The sequence below is a fragment of the Gekko japonicus genome, unplaced genomic scaffold, assembly GCF_001447785.1.
Source record: "Gekko japonicus isolate JY-2015 unplaced genomic scaffold, Gekko_japonicus_V1.1 scaffold1453, whole genome shotgun sequence".
Lineage (NCBI taxonomy): Eukaryota > Metazoa > Chordata > Lepidosauria > Squamata > Gekkonidae > Gekko > Gekko japonicus.
This window is the reverse complement of record NW_015167093.1, coordinates 302645-315366: the sequence shown is the minus strand read 5'-3', so window position 1 is coordinate 315366 and position 12722 is coordinate 302645. Positions and strand designations below refer to the sequence as shown.

The window sequence follows — 12722 nt, the reverse complement described above, 5'->3', positions numbered from 1 at the left end:
GGTGAAGTCCAAGGAGTGCAGAGTTTGGGGACTAGAGAGGCCTCAGCTGGATATAATGGCACAGAGTCCACCTGTTTTCTCCAGGGGAAGAGATCTCTGTTGTATGGAGTTCAGTTGTCATTCTGAGGGATCTCCAGGTCCCACCTGGAGGCTGGCAAACCTGGGCCTAGCAGCACCCTCTGGGTGACTTGATACCACCTGCCTTGCATGATTCAACTAGGCCTGGCTGGTTGCTACTGTTCAACATCACCCACCCTATGAAAGTCAGTGTAGTATAACGGTCAGAGCTTCAGAGGAGGGTTTGCAAGACCCAGGTTTAGATCCCCATCTTCCTGTGGAAGCTGACTGGGTGATTTTGGACCAGTCACATAGTTTCAGCCTAACCTACCTCACAGGGTTGTTGTGTGGATAGAAAGGAGGAGAGAATAATGTAAACTGTTGTAGTCCCCACTGTGGAGAAAGACCATAGTTTACCTCAGTAGAAGCTGCAGGGGGAAAGGAGGCAGAAAGCTGAAGACAGAGGGACAGACAAAGGTAGGTTGGCTACTGGGCGGGAAGGAGATAGGGATGCCAACTCCAGGATGGGAAATTCCTGGAGATTTGAGGGGTGGACCCTGGGGGGGTGGGGATTGAAGCGGGGAGGGACTTCAGACAGATAGAATGCCATATACTCCACCCTCCAAAGCATTCATTTCCTCCGCGGAACTAATGTTGCTAACCTCCAGGTGAGGGCTGGAGTGACTGGAATTACAACTGCTCTCCAGATGACAGAGACCAGTTCACACGGATAAAATGGCTGCTTTGAAGGGTGGAGCTTATGGTATTATGCCCTGCTGAGGTCACTTCCAAGCTCAAACCTCATCCTCCCAAGGCTCCACCCCCAAATCTCCAGGAATTTCCCAACCCTAAGGGGAACTGATCTCTGTTGTTGGGAGATCTGTTGTGATTCCAGGAAATCTCCAAGCCCCACCTGGAGGTTGGCAACCATAGGAGAAAAGGAAGCAGGGGAAAGGGAGAGGCTATAGTGAACATATTGGAGTGTAAATATTGGAAATGGAGGAGGGAGAAATTAGATGCCTCCCACAAGTCCTCGTGGGTTCGCACGTGGATACTTGATTTTTCTTTATAACATGCACTGAGTAATTGCTCGTGTTACAGTTAACTGGATGTCTCGACATTAATCTGTACATGTGTGCTGTGGAATACTGAATTCTAACAGTTAAAATTTAACTACTTCTGAAAGAAATCCACATTCATGCATCTAGCTGAATGGGTGTACAGGCACCATGGTAGAAATTCACTTTTCAGAGCCCAAAAGGTCTGACAATGAAGGTAGAAGAGGGAGAGCAATGGCCAGGAAGGGTGATGCCTGAGACCTTTGCCATGCTAAGTGTAAAAGTCTTTTACGAAGGAGGTGATTTTCCTGAATGAAGGATGAGAAGTAGAGTGAGAAACAGTGACAGATCAAGTGATGCCGTGTGAATTCCTTCAATACTGAAATATACCGGGTTCAGACGCGTAGAAGTGATCAGCTCATAGTTTATTTGTGATTCAGCGAGAGGAAAGAAGACTGCAATCCCTGGCCAAAGCCAGGTATTTATGCCTGAAAAGGGTTGCACCCAGGGGTCATTTCCTGCAGGAGCACACAGGAGCGGAGCTCCGGCAGTAAAGAGCCCTGGGGGCGGGCACATGCAACAAGCCCAACCCCCTGCTCCCAGCAGCCCTCAGTCAGAGCAAGAAGCAGCCAGTTTAGTTGCAGACCCCCCCCCAGACCCCCAGCCCAAAACAGTCCAGTGGCACCTTTAAGACCAAGTTTTATTCAGGTACAAGCTCTCCCTCCTCTGTGAGGACAGATCTGCACGTTCCCAATAGCTAGCAATCCAAAACAGTCCAGTGGAGCCTGAGCGGTGGGTGTTGCCTTCTGACACACGTCTGGTCATGTCAGGGGTTGTGGCATATGCAAATAAGTTATGCTAATGAGTTATGCTAATGAGCTCCTGCAGCTCTTTTTCTACTAAATGACCCCTGGTTACACCCAAAAACACCCCACTCCCAACGATAGGCTGTTTACACTCTATTGTTTCTCAATTGGTTTACTGTAGGATCCCTGTCTCCCTATTGGTCCATTCTAGGATCCTAGCCATCCATTGTTATGCAAGGGCAGTTCAGGTGCAATACATAACAAATCCCGTGTGCAGTTTTCTTCAACAGATCATGTAAAAAACTGCCGACCTGAGTATACCCTTAGAAGATAGGGAGACGTTGAAATCCACATTTTACCAGAGGTCAGAGGTAGCATACCACTTTCAACAGCAGAGTCCCAGTAGCAAGCTGTTAAATGGTGCATGTTCAACAATGAATTAAAAACAGACCTGAGTTTATCCCCACAGGGTATTAAATTAAGCTGGTGTGTATACTTAGCAGCTTAAATCCAAATGAGATATAATACAGTTTCCTGGAAATGCATTATATACAATCGTAAGACTCCTGGGTTCATAGATACCCATTTGATCATTTAGTCCCAACTCCTTGCTTCTCTTTTTACATGAAATCCTATCTCTAAACCATCCATGACAGAGGCCTCTCTAAATGTTCTTTAAAAGCCTTCAAAGAAGCAGGTTGTGTTTGCCCCTTTAATTAGTTTATTTGATTGTTACAGGCCCCTGCCACATGGGGGGAAATTGATGCGGCCAAAGTGCGGCTTTTTAAAGCCGCACCAAAAGAGACACGCGGCGGGGGATCAGAGTGATCCCGTGAGCCGCTGCGCAGTTGCTCCCCGGCACGATCAGATGCCGGGGGGAAAGACACGGAAGGGAGCGCAAGGCAGCCGGCTGCGCATGTGTGCGCATGCGCAGTTCGGCTGGGAGCCTCAAATGCTCCTGAAGACGGGCGCTCCTGCGATCCGACGGCTGCGCTTGCTGCGGCGTTTCAGGTAAGTCCTTCTCTTTACTAGGTTCTTTTTTGCTCCGCGTTACTGGGCTGAAGGGACGGATCGGGGACGGGTGCGTGCCGCCTCCCAGATGTTGCGGTTTGATCGCACCCGTTTGCTGCACCCCCAATCCGTCCCTCTTCCGGGCCTAAACCTCCCGTGTGACCGGGGCCACATTTATTTATTTTATTATTTATTTATTTATTGCATTTTTACCCTGCCCTCCCCGCGAACGGGCTCAGGACGGCTTACATTTGAGTTACGAAGTTTTATTTTAACTTCATTCTACCTCACTGCAGTTTAAAAGCAGTTGTTTCTTGTTCTCTCCTCCATAGATAGAATAAATAATTGCTGCCTTCTTCCTGTCTAGAAGACTTCTGAATCCATGACAACTCTCAGTTTAAAATCTTTTCTCTGAGCTAAACTTAGTAGATCCTTTCCTTATATGGTTTGGCATCTGAATCCTTTCAGTCTTGCCCTTTAATTATTGAACGGCGATGTCTAGAATGTAATTTACCCCAAATAAGATCTCACCATTTATGAGTAATGTAGTACCATTTCCTCTCCAGTACTACTAAATTTTTGAGAGAATGACGTCCCAAATATTTTTTGTCCAGTCTTCTTTTTAGAAGTTCAGGCCTTGTGCAAGACTCCTCTTCCTAGATCAAGGGGAGTGGTCACGCTGTGTAAAAGACCAAGATCTGTCTTGCTTTGTTTTTCCATGACTTTCACCTCTGTAACTCTCATTACCGGCTACACTTTTACCATCTGTGAAACCATTTCGTAGAAAAGGAGGTGCAGGAGCTCATTAGCATAACTCATTAGCATAATTTATTTGCATAGGCCACACCCCCTGACATCACCGGAAGTGTGTCAGAAGGCAACACCCACCGCTCAGGCTCCACTGGACTGTTTTGGATTGCTAGCTATTGGGGGGGGGGACATGCAGATCTGCCCTCACAGAGGAGGGAGAGCTTGTACCTGAATAAAACTTGGTCTTAAAGGTGCCACTGGACTGTTTTGGACCGGGGGGGGGGGCTCTGCAACTTACCTGGCTGCTTCTTGCTCTGACTGAGGGCTGCTGGGAGCAGGGGGTGGGGCTTGTTGCATGTGCCCGCCCCCTGGGCTCTTTACTGCTGGAGCTCCACTCCTGTGTGCTCCTGCAGGAAATGACCCCTGTGTCAAACTTACGGCACTGTGAATAGGTTTGCCAGTCCCCAGGTGGGGGCAGGGGAATCCCCCAATTTTGCGGGCTCTGGCCAGTGGGGGAAGCCCCACCCCCAGCAAAGACCCCCAGCGTCCCTTCTCCCTCCCTTCCTGAAAGATTTAAAGGGCTCTCCAGCTGATCAGTGGGAGCATGTGGCCCCCCCATCAGCTCGATAGGGCTTTTAAAATCTTGCAGGAGGGGAGGGAGAGGGGTGGCCGCTGGCTGCACACCTGAACTCCAAGCAGCGAAGTTGCCTCTTGGAGCTCAGGTGCGGGCGGCCCCCACTTGCAAGTGGGGGTCACCCACGCCTGAGTTCAGGCATGGTGCCGCCTGCTTGTAAAATACAATTTGAAGGAAACCTTCCCTTTAAATGGTGTTTTGCAAGCAGGTGCTGCTGGCACCTTCCAAGGGGCGGCATCCCCAACATGATGAGGTCAGTTCTGTGTGACATCATCACACCAGGGATGTCCCCTCCTCTTCCAGGAACGCCCCCCTAAAGCCCTCTGCCAGCAGCCAGGTAGGACCTGGCAACCCTAGCTGTGAAAATGCCAGGTGGCTGCATTACTGAGTTAATCCTCTCCATGTTGCTATACAAGCTTTCTTGTTTCATATGTGGACACACAACTTTTCAGATAGCCACATGGAGGAAAGCTATCTTGTTGTACACAGGGGTCATTTCCTGCAGGAGCGCACCGGAACGGAGCTCCGGCAGTAAAGAGCCCAGGGGGCAGGCACATGCAACAAACCCCACCCCCTGCTCCCAGCAGCCCTCAGTCAGAGCAAGAAGCAGCCAGGTAAGCTGCAGAGCCCCCCCCCCCGGCCCCCCGGTTAGTAGCACCTTTAAGACCCAAGTTTTATTCAGGTACAAGCTCTCCCTCCTCTGCGAGGACAGATCTGCACGTTCTCCCCCCCCCCAAAGCTAGGAATCCAAAACAGCCCAGTGGAGCCTGAGTGGTGGGTGTTGCCTTCTGACACACTTCCAGTGATGTCAAGGGGTGTGGCATATGCAAATAAGGTATGCTAATGAGTTATGCTAATGAGCTCCTGCACCTCTTTTTCTACGAAATGACCCCTGGTTGTACACTACATTTTATTCTCAGGAAAGGTAACAAATTCAAACAAGTTCTGAACAACGATGTTGTCGACTACAAATCAGGAGCAAAAAAAACCAAGAAACAATGAGTGTAGTGGGAGAATTCATTTATTCATTCTGAGACCCCTATGCATTTTGCATACACTTCATCAGAAGTATCTGAAATAAATATAAGAATAAATAAAAATCTTAAGAGTATTAATTAGAAAGCATACTTTTAGAAGATAGAAAGTACTGAGTTATGTAGAAAATAAGAGTTTCAAAAGGCAAATATCAAAGCAAATAATATCGGGCTTAGGAAATCCTTTCACAAATTTAGAACAGGTGTAGTTTGTACATTAAGACACAATTAAGGTTTTATAAAACATAAATGTATTAATATTTTATAACTGAGCTGCGAAATATTATAGTCTGGACACTTCCCACAGCAACAGTGTTGGAGAAAAAGAGTGGTGTTTTGACACTTTTAAAAATCTCAAACCAGCAATAAGCTCCAGGCTTTCATTTCACCCAAGATCAAAGTCTTCAGCCTCACTCAGCTCCTTTTTAAAATTATCTTACAACTGTTATAGTGATCAGATTTATGTATAGCACCAAATATGAACCCTGTGGGGGCATAATTGTGTTCTATGAGATGCTGTAGTAAAGGGACACCTGTTCTTTTATGGTGACTAGTGCTTTCATGCTCAGAGATGCATGTTCCTTAAAGTTTGGCCAACACAAATCTTATCACAAGGGCATTTTATAATGTAAATTGGCCCCGGTCACATGGGAGGCTTTGATCCGCAAGAGGGACGGATCGGGGGCGCATCAAGCGGGCACGATCACACCGCAACATCTGGGAAGCGGCGCATCCCCGTCCCCGATCCGTCTCTTCCGGCCGAAGATGCGGATTAAAAAACCTCTTCAAAACACTAGTACATACCGGAAAATCCGCAGCAGGGGCGGCCGTGGGATCACTGGCGTGCCGGTCTCTCCCGCAGCATGTGCTGCTGAGCTACGCATGTGCAGCGGGCTCGCTTCGCTCTCCGATCCGTGGCTTCCCCCCGACATCTGATCATGCCGGGGAGGAACTGCGCGGCAGCTGGGGGGATCTGTCTCTTTTGATGTGGCTCAAAAAAGCCACACTTTTGCCGCGCCTTTTCTCCCAGTGTGACTGGGGCCATTATCTATTTGGAACAGAATGTGGTAAAATTGTTAAGAAACTATTTTAGTTGTCATAAGTTTTAAAGAAACTTTTCATACTAATAGTAAGTTCGCAAAAAGTACATTTTTACAAGAGCCTCTTTCCTTTTGCTTTTATATCCCCATTTGCTTTTCATATTACTGTGAGAATAAGGTGCTTTTACCAAAAGGGACCTCATGGTTGGAAAACTCTCTGTGTGTGCATATATACATAAAAATTAAGTATATATATAAAAATTAAGTGTAACTTAGCAGGCATCATATGCTGGAGTGGAGACAGACAAACATTTTAAAGAACATTGAAAGTGGTTTAAGAAAAGCATTTATATTCCATAGTATTCATGCACATTTACTTTTGTCCCATTTTCACATCTGATCAAGCAAGCTTTGTGTGGTTTTGAAACAATACAGTAACCTATTTATCAGAGGTGAGAGTTGAGCAGAACTCTTTCAACTCCATGAAAAAAACTATTCTACATAGTTGTTTGTCTGTTATAAAATAATTTTTTTTGAAAAAAAGCAAAAGAAAAAATGCTATTCTCTGTCTCCAGTCTTGGTGTAAGTTGGCTTCAATAAAATTTACAACATGTGATTTTTGTGAGCCCAGTGCAGCTGACCACTAAACCGAAAATCAAGTGAATTCACATTTGGCCTCTATAAAACATTTCGAGTGCCTCCACTGTGTTTAGTGGCTAAGCCTAGAAGGTTCCATAAAGCCACTTGCCTGAATAAAGTCATATAATAGGCAATTCTCTTGTGACAGTCACAAGGAAGAGTTGGTTGCATAGCATTTTTCTGTTCCCTTTAGAGTTATTTTATTGTGCAGAGGTATAATGAAGTCATTGATCACCAAAAGGGCGAAACCTCTTTCAAAAAAGCATACCAATTTTCAGCTCTAAATGCTGTGCATCTCCTTGTAGGTTTGGTATCTTGTGAAGACTCCTCCAGACGACCCATTCCCTCTCCCAGAAGACAGGAGACAGTCTGTAAGCCGCCAGCCTTCATTTACCTACTCTGAATGGACGGAGGACAAAAATGAAGATGACTTCCTTGATCTGGACCCAGTGCCAGAGACACCAGTTTTTGACTGTGTCATGGACATGAAAGCAGAGACCGATCCAGCAACACTGACAGTTAAATGTGTGGGACTGCAAGAAAGGTAGGATGGTCGTTCAAGACATGCAAGTAATTTCAAACAGGAATGTATAGGTTTGGGGAAACCAACTTGGATAAGAACTCGGGTCATTTTTATTCCCAGATTATTTCACTTTTTCATGTATTCTGTTATTACATTGATTGATGCTTGGATGGTTTTGCTGTTTTCTCCACCCACATTGATAGCTGCTTCAGTCTTTTTTGTTATCGGTTTTGTGTGCTTTCTGCCCATAGTCTCTGTAGTCCTTTCATTTGTTTTAATGATACTCACTATCAATGTTCCCTCTAAGCTGTGGAGTCTTGTGAGCAAAAAATCTACTTTGTGAGCTACTGGCATTAAAGTGGTGAGCGAACAATTTGGCTACTGCATAAATTAGTCTGCTCTGGAGCCATCCCTTCCTGAGCTAAGACAGAAATGTGTGAGCCAGAGGCTAAAAAACTGTGAGCTAGCTCACACTAACTCAGCTTAGAGGGAACACTGCTCACTATCCTTTAATTCTGATGGGTATTTTAAGGATGTTAAATTTAGTACCCAATCCAGTTGTTTTATACAGTTGAAATCAGTCTCAGTTTCCAAATCAGGCCTCCTCCCCTGCTTAATATTTATTTATTAGATTCAATTTTTATGCCACCTTTCCCTGTAAACAGGGCTCAGGGCTGTGTACAGCAATAAATAAAACAACCATAATCACGCTGAATTAAGATTAAAACATTAATGATACAATAAAATCACAATAATCAACTTAATTAGATGGTGTTCAGAGCTTTTCATTGTGCCACTGCCTTGCGGGGGGGGGGGGAGGCAAGGCGTTATCCTTTTAACTGCCCCCGAGGAACCCTGTTTTGGATAGATTCCTATTTGCTTTTTAGAAATAAATTCTACTTAGTGGTCCTCAATCTGATACCTTGGATACCTCCATCTTTTGGTTCTAGCAAAGTCAAGCAAAGTTCTTAGGTAAACAGTAATGACTGTTACAATGCTGACGACTGATGCAGCTGTGCAGAGTATGATATTATAACACAGTTTCAGCTTTCAGTCAGATTAGATTTTTATGGTAGTTTTTTGTATTGATAAGTTGTGAAGGTATTTTGTGCAAAATAACCTAAATTATAAAAATAACTTAAATTATTAGTGGGACATAGAGATGTAAAATTTCTGGAAATTTTGAAGCTCAAAAAACCCCTGTTTTTTCCGGAAAAAAACAGAACTTTTTGGGAAAATTGAAAAAAATGCTACATTAGCACTTCTTTTTTCTTTTCCAGATTGAAAGTCATTCTGTTACTTTACGAACATAAAATATGACTATGGACATTTTTACTTGGCATGAAATTATCACAACTAGCATATTAAAAATGTAGTGTATCCAAACAATTATTACAAACAGAATACCCACCCACATGCAAAAACAAAACTGAGACCTTTTTCTTTTCTTGTGACAATAGCACCTCCTAAAGGAAGAAATGCATCTTGTTCTTGCATTGAAGAGTTCAGTTTGTAACATAGAACTTGCTTGTCCTCAGTGCACAGAAATTAGATCAATCTGATACCATACATATTTTTTAGAAATGATTTGGAAAATATTTGAACACCTTGTCTTAAAATGTTTTGTTCATCATGTTAAAATAAAACGTTCCATAATCAATTTGTTTCTTTTCTTTTTCCAATTTTTCGAAAAAAAACAAGGCTTCAGGAAAAAAACGGGGGGAAAAGGTTTCCCCCCCAAATTTTTCCGGTTTTTCCCCAGGCTTTCACATCTCTAGTGGGACATAACATATCAAATTTCTATGTTATATAGACTTTAGACAGACTGGATTTCAGGCTGCCATTTTTTTTTTTTGTACGCGTTACCTCAAGTAAAAAAGAACAGGATGTATTAAATGTTGGGCTATTTCCCAGTAATTAATAAATGCTTCTGTATCCCACTGTATTATGCAGGAGGGGTTCCAATGTTTCACTCACACTGGACATGTGTACTCCAGGCTGTTCTGAGCAAGGTTTTGGTTATATCATGTCTCCAAGGGAAGAATCGGCGCGAGAATACCTCCAGACAGCATCCAATGTTCTCACTGCAGAGGAGCTGCACACAAAAGCGTTAGATTCTTTTGCACTTCAAACAGAGTTTTTTGTGAGTATTTTGACAAAAAATTATAGCATCGCTTCACTTCTTGACCACCGTCTAGGCTACTGTGTTTTGCTGAGCATTTACCCTGCATGAATGAAAAGTGGCATTAGTGGTCTGTGCCTGCTCATGGCAATTGGATTTTCTGAGTACTTACCAGTTAGCAGACCCTTCCAGCAATTTGTACAGTCACCGACACACACAGTAGGGAAGTCACTTGTGGCAGCGTGCAAAACAAGCATCTTCTGCTTGTGACGAATGAGTCAGCTGGTACTGTCAACATATGCAGGAAGCTGCTGTGGGAAAAATCAGGGAACAAAGGTCCTGACAATGGTGTAAATCTGTTCTGACAGATAGCAGAAACACTTATCACGTCCCGTATCTCACAATGAGGGTCTGAGCTCACTCAAGAACAATGAAACAATCATGTTGCTCAGAATCAGTTTGATTTGGTGGAATCTTCTATCAAGTTTTAATAACTTGAAGAGATGAAGAAAAAGAAGAAGAGATTGGATTTATACCTCGCCCTTCACTACCCAAAGGAGTCTCAGAGCGGCTTACAAACTCCTTTCCTTTCCCCTCCCCACAACAAACACCCTGTGAAGTAGGTGGGGCAGAGAGAGCTCTGACAGAAACTGCTCTTTTTCAAGAACAGCTCTTATCAGAACTATGGCTTGCCCAAGGTCATCCAGCCAGGTGCAAGTGGAAGAGTAGGGAATCAAACCCGGTTCTCCCAGGTTAGAGTCCGCGCACTTAACCACAACACCAAACTGGCTTGAGATGACTTGAGAGCTAAAAGGAGTGTGACAAGTTGGGGTGGCAGGAGCAGGCGCTACAATATTTTTGGCCAGAAAACCTCCACAGCCCAGTACCATTGTCCTCGTGATGATAAACTGTCTTGATACTGGGATTAGTTGAGAATTACTGCCCACACCACAGCACAGTGGTGAAAGAGACCAGAGAAATGTGTTTTTTCTGGCCTGACAGTGCTTGGCAGTATTTATGATAGCCATCCCTGAGATAAATCGTGATGGTGTCTCTGAGGTAACCTCTCCCTTGCCTTGATAAAGCCTGGTTATAACCTTTCCTCCCTTAATACCAAGGAGGAAAACAGAGATTTAATGCAAAAAGAAAAAGATTTGTTTTACAGTGAGGGGGTAGTAAACTATGGATGTTCAAGCACCATCTTAATACAAATATAATTTATTGAGATATAGCAATATGGAGATACACTTTCTTTATAGATTAAATAAATATATTGTGTCAGAGTGGAGAGAACGCCAGTAACTGCCGGACTACTTTAGACTTTCAAAGCTGTCACTTTTTCCTCAGGTTTTCCAGCCTTTGCGATTCTTCACTAGAGCCTTTATAAACCACAGATCTCTGTCTGCCCAGTAGCTTTCAAATAACCCTGGAAGAGTATGTATGGGACGTATAGACCAGTGTCTGCTATAGTTGGTCACCACACTAACCAGCCCACTTCTACCTGAAGTGAATCCCCCCCCCCCCCTCCAAGTGTTCTGAGGGTCCTGATTGGCTGTTGCTGGCTTTTGCTCCAGACAATCAGAGTACGAAGAAGATTCGCAGATATGAAAAAGGGGGCGGACTTGGCCCTGTCTGTCACAAGGAGGTTCAGAGAAGATTCCCTGGAGAGTATGATCCACTTTAAGACTGTATTATAGTTGTCTGATTATATCCTTTTCCTTTAAAGGCCTAGATATCATTTTTTTAAAATAACAGTTCTCCTCCAAGAGCATTTGAATGACTTGTTCCATTATATGATAGACCATACTGTTAGATTTGGACAGGAGTCCTAAGCGGGTCTGCTCAGAATTCTACTAAAATCTATTTAATGGGCTTTCCTCCCAGGAAAATGTTCTTAGAATTGTACTATAAACAGGGCTATTTTGGGGCAGGAACGCACAGGAACGGAGTTCCGGCTGGCTCCCAAATTGGCCACGCCCAGCAGGAACTCATTAGCATAATAGGCCACACCCAATAGCAGAAACTCATTAGGATTGGCTACAATTAGGGGTGTGTGGCCTAACATGCAAAGGAGTTCCTGCTACGAAAAAAGCCCTGGGTTTTGACAACAAACAAGGTAAACAGAATAAGAAGCAAAAGGTGGGTGTGGGTGGATGACTATACTTCTGGTAACATGGGGGTGCAGCCTAATATGCTAATGAGCTATGCTCTCATGGGTGTGGCTGGATATGCTAATGAGTTTCTGTTGTTGGGTGTGGCCTATTATGCTAATGAGTTCCTGCTGGGCTTTTTGTACAAAAAGAGCCCTGACTATAAATCAGTTGACTACACATACTTGGGCACCACTCACATAGCGCTCCCTGAAGTTGTGGAAAATGAGCTAGGATAGGTTGGCTGGGCAGCAGCTGCCGTCACCTGCAGTCTTCCAAACCCACCACATGTGTGGTCATCTAGGGGATATGCCTTTATGTAAGGCATACCTTAGCATGCCTTTGTTTTATAAAATTTGTATTAATGATGTATCATGCATGAATTAATCTTCTCCCCCCCATATCCCTGAATATTGTAGTAGTGTATAGGGGTTGTTTTAGCAGACTGCCCACATGGACATAAAATGAATAAAGCAGAAGGAGTAAATATGACCCTAAACCTTGTGTCTGAGTTGCACAAACAGAAGATGCCCTGTGGTTTGACAGATTGCCTCTTGATTCTTCTTTGACAGCAGAGATTTCAGTTCACTGGGCCAAGGCTTGTAGCCCAGGAACTATGCAGTAATTCCATACATATCCAAGTGCTTAGAATTATTCATGGGAATTCTCACTACTTGCCCTAGTGTTCAATTTACCTGCTGGAGCTGCGGTGGCTCAAGTGGTCAAGACGCTGAACTGCAGGCTGTGGAAGGTCAGCAGTTCAGCAGTTCGAGACCCAGGTGCCGCATGATGGAGTGAGCTCCCATCTCTAGTTCCAGCTCCTGCCAACCTAGCAGTTCGAAAGCAAGAAATTGCAAGTAGATAAATAGGGACCACTTCGGTGGGAAGGTAACAGCGT

The 12722-nt window shown here is 44.4% G+C and overlaps 1 protein-coding gene across 1 annotated transcript in view; it reads left to right on the top strand.

Moving 5' to 3' along the window:
* PTPN5 (protein tyrosine phosphatase, non-receptor type 5) overlaps positions 1-12722 on the top strand; it is a 72904-nt gene that overhangs the window by 9830 nt on the left and 50352 nt on the right. Inside the window, exons 4-5 of the mRNA XM_015412895.1 lie at positions 7335-7573; positions 9506-9695. Coding sequence (XP_015268381.1) covers positions 7335-7573; positions 9506-9695 — 429 coding nt within the window. The remainder of the gene's footprint in view (positions 1-7334; positions 7574-9505; positions 9696-12722) is intronic.